Source organism: Azolla caroliniana, unplaced genomic scaffold, assembly GCF_043228905.1.
Source record: "Azolla caroliniana isolate FFs.n. ecotype wild unplaced genomic scaffold, voAzoCaro1.0.p SCAF_18, whole genome shotgun sequence".
Lineage (NCBI taxonomy): Eukaryota > Viridiplantae > Streptophyta > Polypodiopsida > Salviniales > Salviniaceae > Azolla > Azolla caroliniana.
Window position 1 is genome coordinate 1,448,730 of NW_028230453.1, and position 17,077 is coordinate 1,465,806.

The 17,077-nt window shown below is 39.6% G+C and overlaps 1 protein-coding gene across 1 annotated transcript; it reads right to left on the reverse strand.

Annotated features, from left to right (window-relative positions):
* Positions 1 to 7,831: 7,831 nt before the first annotated feature.
* Positions 7,832 to 10,396, reverse strand: LOC147851992 (putative L-type lectin-domain containing receptor kinase S.7). The gene has a single exon (XM_087334097.1). The coding sequence runs from the start codon at positions 10,259 to 10,261 to the stop codon at positions 7,985 to 7,987; it is 2,277 nt and encodes a 758-aa protein (XP_087190223.1). The 5' UTR covers positions 10,262 to 10,396; the 3' UTR covers positions 7,832 to 7,984.
* Between the last annotated feature and the right edge of the window lie 6,681 nt (positions 10,397 to 17,077).

The window sequence follows — 17,077 nt, forward strand, 5'->3', positions numbered from 1 at the left end:
ATACATAAAAGACACAATCAAACCCAATCAAGTCTTGAGTCTTCAGTCTTCAGTCTTCAGTCTTCAGTCTTGACCATTAACCCCAAATGGGTGGGGTCTGGTCTCACTGTAAAGTTCCCTTTGACTGAACTTTAAAGTTAACTGACACATACAACATGTTTATCTAGGTGTTTGCATTGACATAACATGTTTCAGTTGCATTGTCGTCTCCTTCTTATTTTCGTTACGAATTCGTAGGAATCGTAGTCCTTTCATTTCACGCATAGCCCTTTATTTGTCATTGTTCTACTTTGCCAAGATGTTGATTTCAGTTTTGTACTACTTTAGAAGCTTCTTTACTTTTTCAAAACCTTCTTGGACCAAAACTACCATTTTTCCAGCATAGGTAAAAATATTAAATTTCGGCAAATGTTCTTATGCATCGAAGTTGCTGAAAGGAATGGAACTATCACTAACACAATTCTAAATCAAAGTAGCTTACATTAAGTATCAACGAGGCATATGTCCTAAAAACTTCTTTGACTATATAATACTGTTAAATACTCCAATACACTAGTAAAGAGAGTATTCGTAAACCTTAAGCTAAGATCCTAATATTCACATTTATAAAAATGACAACTGTAGATAGTGGAACATATTGAATTGCCACTAGGCAAGATGAACACTCTACCGAGGTCAAAATTTCGACTTGCTCCAATAAAGAAAATTGTCACATTAGTAATTCCTTCAACTTTCATAGAACAAAAGCATTGTGCATATCCCAATTATGACGCAATCCCCAATACCTCAGAAATAAGTCTCTAAGTTAAGGCTACCTTACTACAATGAGCTTAAGTCATAAGTTCCACGATCAAGAACTTAAGCTCCCTTCTTGTATGTGTACGGTTAGCAAGAAAATACATATTACCTTTGTTATAAGTTTACATTTTGATTTATCGTTTCTTTGCTTTGTTAAGATTTACTTAAGATTTTCAAGTGTGAATTAAGTTATATTTATGCTAATCTTATTCCATATGTATATTAAGCTAAGAGACACAAGTATGATATGGAAGTTCATTTAGGTAAGTTGGGTTTCTTGACTAATATGCTTAAGGATAACCGATACCCCTCTACTACATATGTTTAATAGTAACTCACAACCGACACAAAAAAGTGTTTTAGTAGTCATACAACACCACATTTTGGACAAAAGGATTCCTGAAGATACTTTTTCTTATAAACTACCACAAACAAGTGGGCCTTCCTCACATATATGCACTACAGTATTAATTACAACTAGAAAATATTGTTTAGAAGTAAAATGTGACCAATCCAAAACCAAAAGGAATTTCTATTAACAATCCCGCGAAACTGCGGCTTAACGGTTTCAATGGTTCGGTTTGGTTTGGTTCAGGTTTAGGTTTTTTAAAACGGTTTGGTTCGGTTTTAACGGTTTAACAGTTTTTTATTTTTTATTTTTTAAATTAAAAAAAAATTAAGAATTTGTAAAAAAAATTAAAAATTGTTTTAAAACAATCTTTTTATTTTTAGACCTTATTCTCACGTTTTAGGAACATCTTAAAAAAATTTAATAATGTAATGTTATAAATTTAAAAAATTTTAAAATTTTGACTTATGTTGAAAACCGAAACTGAACCACGAAACCGCGGTTTTTATGGTTTGAAAAAAAATTACTAGTTTGGTTTGGTTCAGGTTTTAAAAAATTAACGGTTCAATTTGGACCCTCTCAAACCGAACTAAACCATTGCCGATTGTTAATTTCTATTCCAAGTACGCGCATTTGAGGTAGATTCTAAATTGTGATTTGGACCATAGTTCATTATCGGTCGATCCGGACATGACATGGGCAACGGGAGGAGGTGGTTTTCTATGAGAATGTGTCGAACATCTCTCATGGTCGGTCGACACTCTGCATCCGGGTGGCAACAGTTGAGTACCACATGTATCACCCCTTTCCACATCATCATCACCTTCTCAAACTCATCATGTATGCCATGGGCATCAAATTGCAAAATGCCAAGGTCAAGTGAATCCATGAGATTGTCATTCTTATGAAGTGTCCACACCCAATCCAATAAGTTTACCTCTTCTGGGCTAAGTCTGAAATCAAGTACAGGCCTACCACATGCAATCTTACACATCGGCTTTTTCTATAGCTCACCCCATGTACACTAGCCCAGATGCCATGTATCCCATGGTGCTCGCGGTTGTTGTGGTAGCCCATATCTTGTCATGCGACACTAGCCTTGCGAGACCAAAGTCCCCCCAGCATTGGTTCCCTAGGCCAATCTTTATTCAACAAAACATTGGTTGCCTTTATATCCCTATAGATCACACACTCCCCAAGACCTTCGTGTAGATATTCCAATGTTGTCACTACTCCTACAAGTATCTTCCGTCTCCGGTGCTCGTTAACACTATAGTCCCTTCCTGGATCACGTCCTTCGGGAAAAGTAGCTTCTCGAGGCTTCCATTGTCGGCATACTCATTAACCAACAATGTCAGTTCCCTTTCTCGTAGCACCAACCTCTCAACTGTAACAAATTGCGATGCCGAATGCTGCTTATGATTCTTACCTTCGATGCGAAAGATGCTTCCCCGCCTTCTTTCACATTCTCTTTCAGCTTCTTGATGGCCACTAGCTGCCAGGATGTCGGATGTTCATCGGGCAATATACCCTTGTAGACCTGGCTGTACCCACCTTCTCCAAGCAGCATTTTGTCACTGAAGTTGTGGGTGGCTCTCTTCAACACATTGTAGATAAATTGCTGGATGTCCGCACTCACCGCCTCATGTGCAGCATATAGTTCAGATTTCTTTGGCCTGAATATGTGGTGTAATACTCCACCACCATCCGGCTCTCCGTAGCCGGGTACTTCTCATCCGGTTCTCACCGGGTCTGCACCATCCGGCTCTCCGTAGCCGGGTACTCCTCATCCGGTTTCGGCCTCGGCCAAGTTTGTTAATCGGCACTGTTCTTCTCTCTTCCCATCCGGAGGAACCTGTCTCCCAACAAGGCCGAGAATCGAAACTACCAAAACTGCCTTGGAAAGACCGAAGAAAGTTGCACAGAAGCTGATATCGAAAGTTGGACAATACCGAATGCAAAAGGTCTGGACGTTGGATGCCTCACACTTGAGCTTGAGGGGGTGTGTTGAGATATCCCACTCAACTAGATTTACTTAGCTACTCAACACGCGTAACTTAGTAGTTACCTAGATAGAATCTAGTTGGTATGTTGACCTTAAAGCCTTAAATAGGATTTTGTACTTGAGTGGGATACATTGTGACGGGAACTGAACGCTCCTTATACACAACGCTCGGCCACAACCGAGCTTAGAATCATGCACAGAAAACGGGAAAGGTGAAGATACAGCACAAAGGAGAGAAAAGTACACAGGATGTTTACGTGGAAAACCCAAACCAAGGGAAAAACCATGGCAGCCCACAGGCTGCAAACTATCACTATGTTAGAATGTACAATAGTGAGTTCACGGAGGCAACGACCTCGTGCTCACGATCTTCGCCACAAACGGAGGTTACAACAGAGGCAACGACCTCTTCCTCTCTCTCTCACTCTCTGTACACAGTCACACGCTCTGATCTCGCGCAGACCAGAATAACAACAACTACAAAAAGGTTTCCCCTAAGTCATATTTATACTAATATGACTTTTCTGCTATTTACAAATATAGCCTCGATGGACTCTCAGAAACATATTTACGAATATGTCTCTTCATCCGGTTCTCACCGAGTCAGCACCATCCGGCTCTCCGCAGCCGGGTACTCCTCATCCGGTTCTCACCGGGTCTGCACCATCCGACTCTCCGTAGCTGGGTACTCCTCATCCGGTTCTCACCAGGTCTGCACCATCCGACTCTCCGTAGTCGGGCACTCCTCATCCGGTTCTCACCGGGTCAGCACCATCCGGCTCTCCGTAGCCGAGTACTCCTCATCCGGTTCTCACTGGGTCTGCACCATCCGGCTCTCCGTAGCCGGGTACTCGTCATACAGTTTCGGCCTCGGCCGAGTATGTTCATCAGCACTGTTCTTCTCCCTTCCCATCCGGAGGGACCTGTCTCCCAACACATTGTAGATCCTCTACTCCTATGATCATTTATATAGGACTTACACCTTTGTACCTATATTCTACTAACACATATGCACCTTTGCACATGAGATGTATATATACCTCATTGTGCCCGTATTTTTGTATTTGATGATGCTTTTAGTATAGTTAATCATCCCCGATCTTGTCTTATTGTTCATAAGTGTCAACTTCCTCTCTCTCTTCCTCTCACACACATACCCACACATATCACTTAATCTTCCGCTTAGCTTAATCACATAATTAGGTACTAATTAACCTGTAGTTAATTACCTAATTCTTAATAGTGCACATAACCAACATGTCGCCAAGTAGGCCTTTAGGACTTCAAATCCCGTAGGAGCTTTGGACTGGTCAAAGGCCAAATTACGAGAAGTTGTGGTCTTTTTTACTTCGTTGTAGCTAGCCAAGAGCATATAGTCTATCGACTCAGGAAGGGTCTTTTTGGCCTGAAGCAAGCACCACGACAATTGTATAAGAAGTTCGACGACTTCATCCAATATGTACACTTCTCCAAGAGCAATAATGACCATTACCTCTTCACCAAAACAACTGAAGATTTGTCTCCCATCTTCCTTCACATCTTATACGTGGATGACATGCTACTCTTCGGCCGAAATGCCGGAGAGCTTGCCGATCTTGTTTGGCAACTTTAGTTAAAGTTCACAATGATGGACCTAGGTCCTACTCGACACATACTCGGAACGAAGATTAGTCGGCTTCGGACTCTGCAACAATTGTTTTTGTCTCAAGCCGACTACATCATATGTGTCATGCAGTGCTTCAACATACAATCAACCAAATATGCTTCGACCCCGCTCCCCATTAATCTTCGGTTGTCTCAGTGAGATTGGACGACATCTGGGCCAAAGGGAAAAGATATGAAGTTGGTAGTGTATGCACCGGAAGTCAGCTCCCTGATGTACGCGATGGTCACAACACGGCTTGACATTGCTCATGCCGTAGGAGTTGTCAACAGATTAATGCACAACCCAGGCCGATCGCATTGGAATGCAATCAAGCATGGTTTTAAATGCTTGGTGCGCACGCAAAACATTAGCATCCTCTTCGTTCCGGACAAGAAATCAAGTGTAGTTGGTTACACCGACTCATAGTTTGCCAAGAATGTGGACAACCAAAAATCAACAACCGAATACTGCTTCAAATTCAAAGACGAAGGCCAAATACGCTGTTGCATCCGATGCAACGAAAGAGGCTCTATGGCTCGGTCGACTGGCATGTACGTTTCGACAAGCCAATCCCAATTCGGCTCCAGTTGTCAACAATGACAGTCAGGGTGTTGTTGCTTTGTCAAAGAATCCCCTTCAGCACCACACTTCCAAACATATTGACGTTCGGTACCACTTCGTTCGGGACTACGTAACTTCAGGAAAGCTCGGTCTCTAGAAGATCGCCACGGTCAACAACATATCAAACGGGATGACCAAGTGTCTCCCAACTAACAGGTTCTGGTCAATTCGGCACTAATGGGCTTAAGGAGAAATCATTTGGATTGAGTCGAACAATAGAGATAGCTTCATACAATCGGCTGTCACAGCCGAACTAGCCACTGCACTCGAACCTATCGATTCGGCCTCTGTTTCTTTCAGTCGTCACCAATTCGGCTATAAGCCAATTTATCCTAGCATCTCTCTCTATAACTTGTATCTCCTATTTTATATTATAGGCCCCTCCTTAGTGTATATGCCCATTATGAGGGAGTGTCGAATACGGGTGTATAATGGTTGTATTCACACAGTCCTCTAAACATACTAGGTTTACGACAATTCTGTAAATATGTCAAAGGGTAGTTGCCCTAGCCTAGTTAGTATATAATTGGCTTTGTAACCTAGTTCATGTGGTGTGGTTGATAGTGTCATTCTTGTATTGTAACTTTTGGAATAAGACTATTACATTGTGTGCCTCGAGCTATCTCTTTCTCTCACTTTGTCTCCTTGATTTTGTCTAACTTGTTAAGTTGGTGATCTTCTCAACATAGATGTTCTTCTTGTTTTCGCATTGACGGTCTCAGATTCCAATAGCTATTTCGAAAATACCATAGCACAATTGACCACCTTGTCACCCTTCGAGTATTAATGGAGGAAAATCCCCTTAGAGGTAAAGGTTTATATTGTTGCTTCGTAGACTTCAAGACAACTTTTGATATGGTACCCCATGAGCATGTTTGGGGGTTCTATTTTGTTGACATAGATATCCAAATGGGCAACATTTGTTTCAAAAGATCAATTGAAAACAGATCTTGAAATGATGCGAACTTGCATTCAAACACTAAGCCCTTACATAATTGTCTTGAGAGGGGTGACGGAGAGGATCTCTGAAAGAGTTTGCTTTATAATACCTTTGTGTTACGAGAAAGAACAAATTTCTCATAAGCCCTGACTACATGAGTTTGCCAAATTCACAAGAATTTTGAAGAAAACATCAATTTCCATTCAATATAAGTCTCCACTTTAGCAATTTCTCTCAACAACCCTAACAAAATTGATACATTGACTCAATGGTAAAGCTTCAAGATCTCTCCATATTGATGCATTCAAGTCTAGTATTGTTATGACATGGCATGATCTGACTTACATAAAGTTTTTGTGGATTACTCAATGAAATTATAAACTGGAAATTAGATCTATCTTATTTGTAGTCACCACAATATGGAAACCAATTTTACAATGGATGCCGATAAAGAGGTCACATATAAAGTATCCTTTTTCTAATTTAAAGTGCCATTTCCTTTGTCATAATCGTAGTACATGTTTTCTAAAGAACTACTCTATCATAAGCTCATTTTTACACTTCCTAACTTCTAAGATATTTTCTTTGCCTTTATCTAAGCTTTATTCTTGACTATGATCACATAGAGGAAGCTGTTGTTGGTGCGATAATGAGGGGGACCAACATCCACGCCTCATATGTCATGTCAATGGGTGATGGTTGGTCAACAATTCACTACCTTTCAAGACCAAACAATAGGAAAAAGCTAGCTAACATTGTCAATTTGTTTTTCTCTTTAGCCAACCTAGCTTCTCATGTACTACCTCAAACTTTTCTTGACTCAATTATTGAGCAAGTGTATTACTTTCAAAACATGTGTCTCCGTATTGACATATTCAAAACATCTTTTTTTTCATTTAAAAGTGTATTACTTTTGACATTGGTACTAAGGCTAATCATGATGTTTAAGAATCTTGTGAACATCATATGTTGAGGCTAAGAATTCATCATATGTTTCCTTAAGATGTTTTCATTTACCATTTCTTTTCTCCATAATTATTGTCATCATCACTATCAGTGTCTTCTTCTTCATTCATAATCAAACATTTATCATTCGTTCAATCATTCATCAACCTACATATCATAGCATTAAGTTTACAATTTTTGCATCATTCCATGATCAAGTGTACAAACGCCAATAAGAGACATTAACAAGATGGCAAGACACCTCAGCCTTGAATGAAACAATTTTGTTTAGTACAACAAAGAGTCAAGGAGGTTTTCAAGCTGAACCCAGCACCTTTCTTAATGTCTTGATGGGAATCAAAGGAAATCTATGAACCAGATATGGATAGTGAATAGTGATAGTGGACCCATCGACAAATTCTGATCATATTAATTACATTACCCTAAATTCATGAAGAGATAAGCTATTATAAAGTAACCCTAAATGTTGGCCTATATGAACAGCCCCATTACTAAAATGCTCAAACAAAAGAGAAGTACCATATTATATTCAAACTTTTATTTCATCAATTGTACATGGTCATGAGGTAGAATCGGAAACAAGTGGGCTGATCGTGAGTCAGTAGTGACTTAGAAAATGTTGTCATGAAGTAGAATGTGACCAATCCCAAATAAAAACAATTACAAACTAGTGGAGAAACAAGAGGAGTTGCTATTCCAAGCAGGTGCATTTGAGGTAGATTCTAAGGTGTGCTGGGGACCATGATTCAATATTTGTCGATCCGGACGTGATACCGGCAACGGTAGGAGATGGCCATCAATGAGAATGTGCCGGACATCTCTCATGCTTGGCCGGCACTCCGCCTCCGGGTGACAACAGTTGAGTGCCACATGAATGACCCCTCTCCACATCGTCATCACCTTCTCAAACTCATCATGTATGCCATGGCCATCAAATTGCAACATGCCAGGGTCAACTGAATCCATGAGATTGTCATTCATATAAAGGGACCACACCCAATCTAGCAAGTTCATCTTTTCCGGGCTGAGGCTGAAATCGAGTACACGCCTACCACATGCAATCTCAAGGGCAAGGATGCCGAAACTGTACACGTCGGCTTTTTCCGTTGCTCGGCCCGTGTACACCAACTCGGGCGCCATGTATCCCATGGTGCCCGCAGCTGTCGTGGTCGCCCATATCTTCTCATGTGACACTAGTTTCGCGAGACCAAAGTCCCCGAGCATTGGTTCCCAATCTTTACTCAACAAAACATTGGCTGCCTTCACATCTCTATGGATCACACACCCCTCTAGACCTTCGTGTAGGTATTCCAATGCGGTCGCCACGCCCACCAGTATCTTCCATCTCCGCTCGCTCGTTAACACTACGGCCTCTCCCTCGATCTTATCCTTTGCATAAAGTAGCTTCTCGAGGCTACCATTGTCGGCATACTCGTACACCAACAATGCCTTTCCTTTCTCGTAGCACCAGCCTCTCAACCGCAACAAATTGCGATGCCGAATGCTGCTTATGATCCTTACCTCCAATGCGAAAGATGCTTCCCCGCCTTCTTTCACATTCTCTTTGAGCTTCTTGATGGCCACTAGCTGCCGGGATGTCGGATGTTCATCGGGCAATATACCCTTGTAGACCTGGCTGTACCCACCTTCTCCAAGCAGCATTTTGTCACTGAAGTTGTGGGTGGCTCTCTTCAACACATTGTAGATAAATTGCTGGATGTCCGCACTCACCGCCTCATGTGCAGCATATAGTTCAGATTTCTTTGGCCTGAATATGTGGTGTAATACTCCACCACCATTCTTGTAGACAATGATGGTAAATCCCATAATAACCATAAGCAAAAGAAGTGAAAAAGAGATGCCCAATATTAAGCCAAAATTCCTCTTATTGGAGACAGGTGGATGTGGATAATTGTTACCATTGTACGACAGTGACTCGGTAGAAGAATTGTAGGTCTCATAAGATGGTGACTGGCTCGGAGAAATGTCGATAAACTCAGCGTCATCGAAGGTCGAGAAGTACCACGAGTAGATGGCATAACCGGAGGGCTTCGTATCATTTTCATATTGGTGAAGAGATCCACTTGTTGCTGTGATGCCCACCCACATTGATGTGTGATTAAACACACTAGGATCGATGGAAGCTTGCAATATGAGGGATTCAGCTGTGCGTTCGAGAGAATTAGCATAGTCAGTCCTGTCCCCATAGTTCTTTAACCAAACCTGGACCATGTTTGTGGAGGCATTGAATGTGATCCAGGTTTGAAACCTGAAATTTCGATGCAAAGAGAGTGGATTGTTGTCGCCAGAGGTATCGATTGTCTGGATAGATCGCAAGCTATTGATGTCGATTCCGATATGGCTAGAGCTTGGGTCGTCAAATGGGCGTGATTGCGCGATATCGAACTCGACTGCGAAGAAATTGTGGCCAGGAGAGGTAGAATCGATGAAGGTGCCATTGGAGAGGCCAAGGTAGCCGGCAGCACTGCTATATGGAAATGCCTTGTCTTGTGCAATGAAGAAGGCCATGCCTTCTCCACTCAGATTGCTTTGGGTGATTATCTGGAAGGAGAAGGATGTGTCAAAAGAGACAATGGCACCTGTATGGTCGAGAAATCGTATGGGATTCTTGGAAACTACTCGAGTGGCGCTTCGATTGAGATTAGGGCTTGTATTAGGGTCTGGGATGAGCCACACGGTCCTCGAATTATCCAGGCTTGCCTTTGTTCCATAATATCCCTCGCCGCTGGGCGCAATGGAGATGTCGAAATTAGAGAAGAAGTTGTTCGAACTTGGACCGAAGGAGATGTTGTGAGATATGGCCATGGCCATGGCCACACCATGTGTCGACGACGATGATCCGAGAAAGCAAATGCCGAAGAGTATCCATTGGATTTCCGACATGAACCAGACCAAATTTCCAAGATTGAATTCCATTGTATGTGGCTGCGCTGATCTAGAGGATCTATACTCTTTAGGATGTTGAGAAGAGTGATCTACAAGTGTTTTTCAATTTGTTATGTATATCATTAGGTTGCACAAGAAGATGGCATTGTGGCGTACCCTATCCAGGTATTTCATACATAATACACACAAAAGAACCCAATTAATTCTCGAGTCTTGAGTCTTGGCCATTAACCTGATATGGGTGTGGTCTGGTCACACTGTATAGCTCGCTTTGATTGAACTTTAAAGTTTCCTGACACATACAACCTCATGTCAACATGTTTTACATTGACACATGTTTTACTTGGTCTAGGTTTTTGCATTGACACAACATGTTTTACATGTCATATTTACTTGTCAAGCCCCTTTTTGCATTACATATGTCTCCTTCTTACTTTCGTTACGATTTCGTAGGAATCGTAGTCCTTTTATTTCACATGTAGCCCTTTCTTTGTCATTGTTCTACTTTGCCCCTATGTTGATTTTAATTTGCACTACTTTGGAAGCTTCTCTACTTTTTCAAAACCGTCTTCGACCAAAACTGCCATTTTTGCGAAATAGGCAAAAACGTTAAACTTTGGCAAATGTTCCTTTGCATCAAAGTTGCTGATAGGAATGCAACTGGTACTAATACAATTCTAAATCAAAGTAGCTTACATTAAGTATCAACGAGACATATGTTCTAAAAACTTCTTTGACTAGACAATACCAACTAATACTTCAATACACTAAGAAAGAGACTATTAGTAAACCTTAAGGTAAGATCTTAATATTCACATTTATACAAAGGACAAAAGTGTAGACATATGAACATATTGAATTACCACTAGGCAAGATAAACACCCCACTTGAGAAAATAATTTCCACTTGTTCCAATAAAGAAAATTACCACATTAGTAATCCTTTCAACTTTAATAGATATGATTTGACCCCATGCCTATCATCAAATACAAAATCAATGTGCATATTCCAGTTATGACACAATCCCCAATACCTCTGAAATAAGTCGCTAAGTTGAGCCTACCTTACTACGCCGAGCTTAAGTCATAATTTCCTCGATCAAGAATGTAAGCTCCCTTCTTGTATGTGTGGTTAGCATGAAAATATAAGTTACATTTTATTATTAAATTACATTTTGATTTCTCATTTCTTTGCTTTGTTAAGATTTCATTAAGGTTTTAAAGTGTGAAATAAGTCATATTTAGCTAATCTTATTCCATATGTATAGTAAGCTAAGAGACACAAATATGATGAGGAAGTTCATTTAGGTAGGTTGGGTTTCTTGTCTAATATGCTTAGGGATGACTAGTACCCACTCTATTACATATGGTTGAGAGTAACTCATACTAACTATTCACAATGCATATCCATTCGATCATTCGATCATTTGCAAAGATAACCATTAGTTAATTGTGCAAAGATTAATCATAAACATCAGTTCATTTGTGCATGTTGTTAAAGACTAAGAGATTAAGAGTCCGAGAGAAGAAAGGGAACCCACTAATTGTAATTACATACAACTTAATCAAGTGAAATTATGTTATGATTTTTTTTTCCAAAAAAATATCCTCCATTGGTATTAAAGAAGTCAATATACAAGACATACCACTATTACAATGAATATTGCAACATATTTAAGTAGAAAACTCTTGAACAGTCATGTAGCTTCAGCAGTCCAACCACTTTTAACATCCATATCAATCAAGGAATTACCACCAATGACCTTTATTAATGGAGTCTATGCCACATATATTACTAAGCATTCCATCTCTCATTTTGATTAGCCAGCTTCTCTACAACACCCCTCAGCCCTAGTTCCAATGTTCACCAAAATACCACTGTTAGAAATCCTTGCAATCTTATCGAAACTTTGTCGATGAATTCCAATGGTTGGTGTCGATGAATTTTGAGGCATGTCCCCTCTTGAAGTACATTCACAGTTTTTGAATAACCATTGTTGCCACAAAAATCAGAAGATCAATGAAGAGTCTGTTTGCTAGGATCTTCAGCAAAGCCCCATTTCATCATCCACATCAAGATTTTATTTCATACTCATAGTTTGAGATGAATCATGTGAATTTTGCATAATAACCAAATTGTCGATGACTTTTGCATTACTTCAAAGCAATTGAACAATTTATAGCCTTTTTTTTTTGTTAGCATATCCTACATTTACAACATTCCATGAAGTCGTATCTTGGTAAGTAGACACTCCCTCGAGCTCTTTTCAAGTCCACTTAATAACAACCTTTCATAAGGAACATAAAATTATGTGGTGAGCCATGTATTTACTCATCATTCCTTCCATGAAGTCGTATCTTGGTAAGTAGACACTCCCTCGAGCTCTTTTCAAGTCCACTTAATAACAACCTTTCATAAGGAACATAAAATTATGTGGTGACCCATGTATTTACTCATCATTCCTTCAATTTTTGATGCAGTTTGCTACATCATATGACATTCCACATCTCCCATAACCCATGCTCAAAGGATTCAATAACTACTCATTTCTTTAACATGTGTGTACAACAAGATATTATTTCCTTGAAGAGAGAAAGCATAATCTTGTACTACATATTGAAATAGATTGTTCACAGTTTCAATAAATGCGGTGCAGCCATGCCGACAATTCCCACCAAACTCAGCTACCTTTAACAACAAAATAATAAAGTGTTGTCATCTCCTCAAGAAAATGTGCTTAAACCCCCACACCATCTTCACTCATCCTTATCTCAAAACAAAAATCGGCTTCATTCAATCCGCATCAACCATCTCATCGATTACCACCAAAGTCCTATAAAGAAAAAAAACCAACAACAAAATGAGTGTAGACTATGTCCTCATCTTCTCATGATATGCTTCGGCCCCCACACCATCATCACTCATCCTCTTCTCATGGAAATATGCTTCAATCCTTGCCACCATCATCAGTCACTCTAATGAGAAATATAAAACCTGCTTCGTTCAGTCCACATCAACCATCTCGCCTGACCATCTCGCCATCGTGATGATTACCAACAACATCTTGTACTGACAACACAAGAAATGAGTTAAAAGAATTCCTCACCTACTCATGATAATATGCTTTAATTCTCACACAATCATCACTCATCCTAATGAAAAACTGAAAATCAGTTGCCTCAAACAACGGCTCCTCAAGAAAATATGCTTCTCACTCATCCTAATCACAAAACAAAAAATTTCTTCATTCAGTTTGCATCAAACATCTCACCGATTACCACCGAGGACCAGTAAAAAACAACAACCAAATGAGTCTAAACGATTTCCACATCTCCTCATGATATGCTTCGGTTGACGCACCATCATCAGTCATCCTCTCCTCATGGAAATATGCTTCAATACCCACCGCCATCATCAATCATCATAATGAAAAAAAAACCCGCTTCATTCGATCCACGTCAACCATCTCGCCGGCCATCTCACCATGTCACTGATTACCAGTGAAATCCTATATGGATAGCACAACAAACGAGTTTAAAGACAGTTTCTCATGTACTCATGAAAATCTGCTTCAGCTCCCACACCATCATCACTCATCCTGATCAAAAAACAGAAAAATCAGTTTCCTTAAGGCCACATCAACCATCTCGCTATCATCGAGTATCACCAATAGCTTAAACTTATAGAAGCAGACATGAATGCACTCTCTCCTCTCCTTATGAAAATAAATTATGTTATGATTGATAGTGTGTTGAATGTGTTATGATTATGAACAAAGATAAACACTAAAATTCAGATATGAGGCACAAACATAAAACAAAGAGACACAATTTACATGGAAACCCTATTTTCAAGGAAAACCACGGGGCTCAAGGCTAACAAAAAATTCCACTATGAATCAAGAGTACACGGACATATTACAAAGCTCCCTCTCAAAATAGAATGATGTCAAAACTAGAGAAGAGACAAGACTCACAATTATAGCACAATAGTGCTTCAAAACGAAAGTACCTTATTCAGGAGCATAGGAACCACAAATCATTTTCTAAAACCACTTCTAGGGTTTGGGATAGGTTCCACAAAACAAAGTCTGCACCCTCATTTTTGCTCTCCCTCACTTTCTATTGCACACTCTTTCTTTGTTTAACTCTCTTCACTATGTCATCCTCACACACAATGTCTTTGCATAGAATTCTTCCTTCTCTTTGTCTTCTTCCCTCAGCTCATACAGTAACATAATCATACTTTACCCTAACTTCTATATATATATATATAGCCGACCGACTGGTTCAACCGTTTGATCCATAGATTGACCTTTTGGTCAATCTGACCGGTCGACCGTATTTTTGACCTCTTTTGTCGATCTGACCGTTTGACCCTATTTTCAACTTGTCTGGTCGATTTGACCAATCCTCAAATTAGCCGACTGGTCGATCTGACCATTTGGTCCTCATTCTAGCCGATCTCTCCGTTGGGAGAGAGCTAATACATAACAAAATCCATCTTTGCTCCTGTAAGGGAGAGTTAACCAAACTTGTGTTTAGTCGGCAACACTGAGTTTTTCCATAGCTAAAATCTTTGTAAGAATATCTGATCCATTTTCGTCTGTATGTATCTTCACTAGAGTAAACTCATTTTCATCCACTTTCTCTCATAACCAATGATACCTGCTCTATATGTACTTGGTATGAGAGTGGTAGGCAACATTCTTAGCTAGACGTATGACACTTTGGTTATCACAGTGAAGTGGGAATATTTCTTGCTTCATTCCTAGTTCACTAAGAAAATTCTTCACCCAAATCAATTCTTTCTCGGCCTCCACCACAACCATATACTCAACCTCTATGGTCGACAGGGCCACAACCTTTTGCAATCTTGATTGCCATGATACTTCTCCCTTTGCATAAGTTATCACTAAAATGTTTATATATGAATTATTCTAATGCCCCCCTTAATGTAAAACATTTTAGTTCTTGGCCTTTTGTAAGTTTGCTTTTGATGTGACACTGACTTAGTTAAAAAATCCGCCCACATTGTTGTTGTTGAGGTGTAATATAGCAACAAATTTTTTTATTCCACCAATTCTCTGATAAAGTGATGTCTTTCTTGGATATGCTTGTTTTGATCGGTGATTTTAGGATTTGTTGATAACTTAATACATGATTGATTTTCACAAAATATCTTCATTTCCATAAGCTTAAAGATGTCAAGTTCTTCGATTATGGTTTTGATCCACAAACCTTCTTTAGCCGTTAGAGCGGCTGCCACATACTTCGCTTTACTGCTTGAGAGTGCTACAGATACTTGTCGTTTGCTTTACCAAGCGATTACGGCACCACCAAATATAAAAACCATGCCTGATGTTGAGCAGGGGGAGGGGGGACCTTGATACCTCCCGCTCAACATCAGGCATGGTTTTTATATTTGGTAAGGACCCATTTGCATGAAATAAAATTTTGATCTTTGGGGCGTGAAGCAATCGATAAATCATCCACATAAACACCAATGATTACATAGATAGTGCCATCCTTGTGAATATAGATATTTGGTTCAACTTGAAGAGGATTGTTGCCAATGGAAACAAGATACTTGTATGTAATTTGAAATGCCACATCCGTGGAGATTGTTTTAGACCATATAATGTTTTGGAGAGTTTACAATTATAGTTTGGAAATTGAGGATCTAAAAAGTGACTTGGTTGCTCCATATAAATCTCCTCCTCGAGATATCCATGTAGAAAAGTGGTCTCAATGTCGAGATGATGGAGGTCGAGGTTAAGGCTAGCAAAAATTGAAAACATTAACCGAAGAGGCACCATCTTTAAGGTAAGTGCAAAAGTATCTTTAATATCTATACCGGGGATTTGTGAGAATCCTCTAGCAACAACATGTGACTTAAATCAAACCACAATGCCATGGGCCTCTGTTTTCTTGGTAAGGACCCATTTGCATGAAATAAAATTTTGATCTTTGGGGCGTGAAGCAATTGATAAATCATCCACATAAACACCAATAATTACATAGATAGTGCCATCCTTGCGAATATAGATATTTGGTTCAACTTGAAGAGGATTGTTGCCAATGGAAACAAGATACTTGTATGTAATTTGAAATGCCACATCCGTGGAGATTGTTTTAGACCATATAATGATTTGTAGAGTTTACAATTATAGTTTGGAAATTGAGGATCTAAAAAGTGACTTGGTTGCTCCATATAAATCTCCTCCTCGAGATATCCATGTAGAAAAGCGGTCTCAATGTCGAGATGATGGAGGTCGAGGTTAAGGCTAACAGAAATCGAGAACATTAACCGAAGAGGCACCATCTTTAAGGTAGGTGCAAAAGTATCTTTAAAATCTATACCGGGGATTTGTAAGAATCCTCTAGCAACAACATGTGACTTAAATCGAACCACAATGCCATGGGCACCCGTTTTCTTTGTAAGGACCCATTTGCATGAAATAACATTATGACTTAAAACATCCCTTTTGGCTTGCATTGCGGACTCCTATTGCGTAGCATCAGGAGCATGAAGGGCCTTCTCTGGTATTAAGTCAAAAACTTGATCATGATCATCCATAAAATCATCATCCATCGGGACATTTGAAACAGGTAATATGTCGCATTTTGAGAATTGTGCATCAAAAAAATGTCACAAATTAGGGTGATTCACAAAAAGGGGGGGTGTTGCATGTGTAAAGGATTTTCAAAAATGCCCCAAAAACATATTGCTTTCTAGCATATACAAAAAATTAGGTGTTCAAAAAAATGTCTAAATAATGGACATGCCAAACTTACAAATGAATTTCCAAAATGACTAACACCAATATTTATAGAAATTCATGAA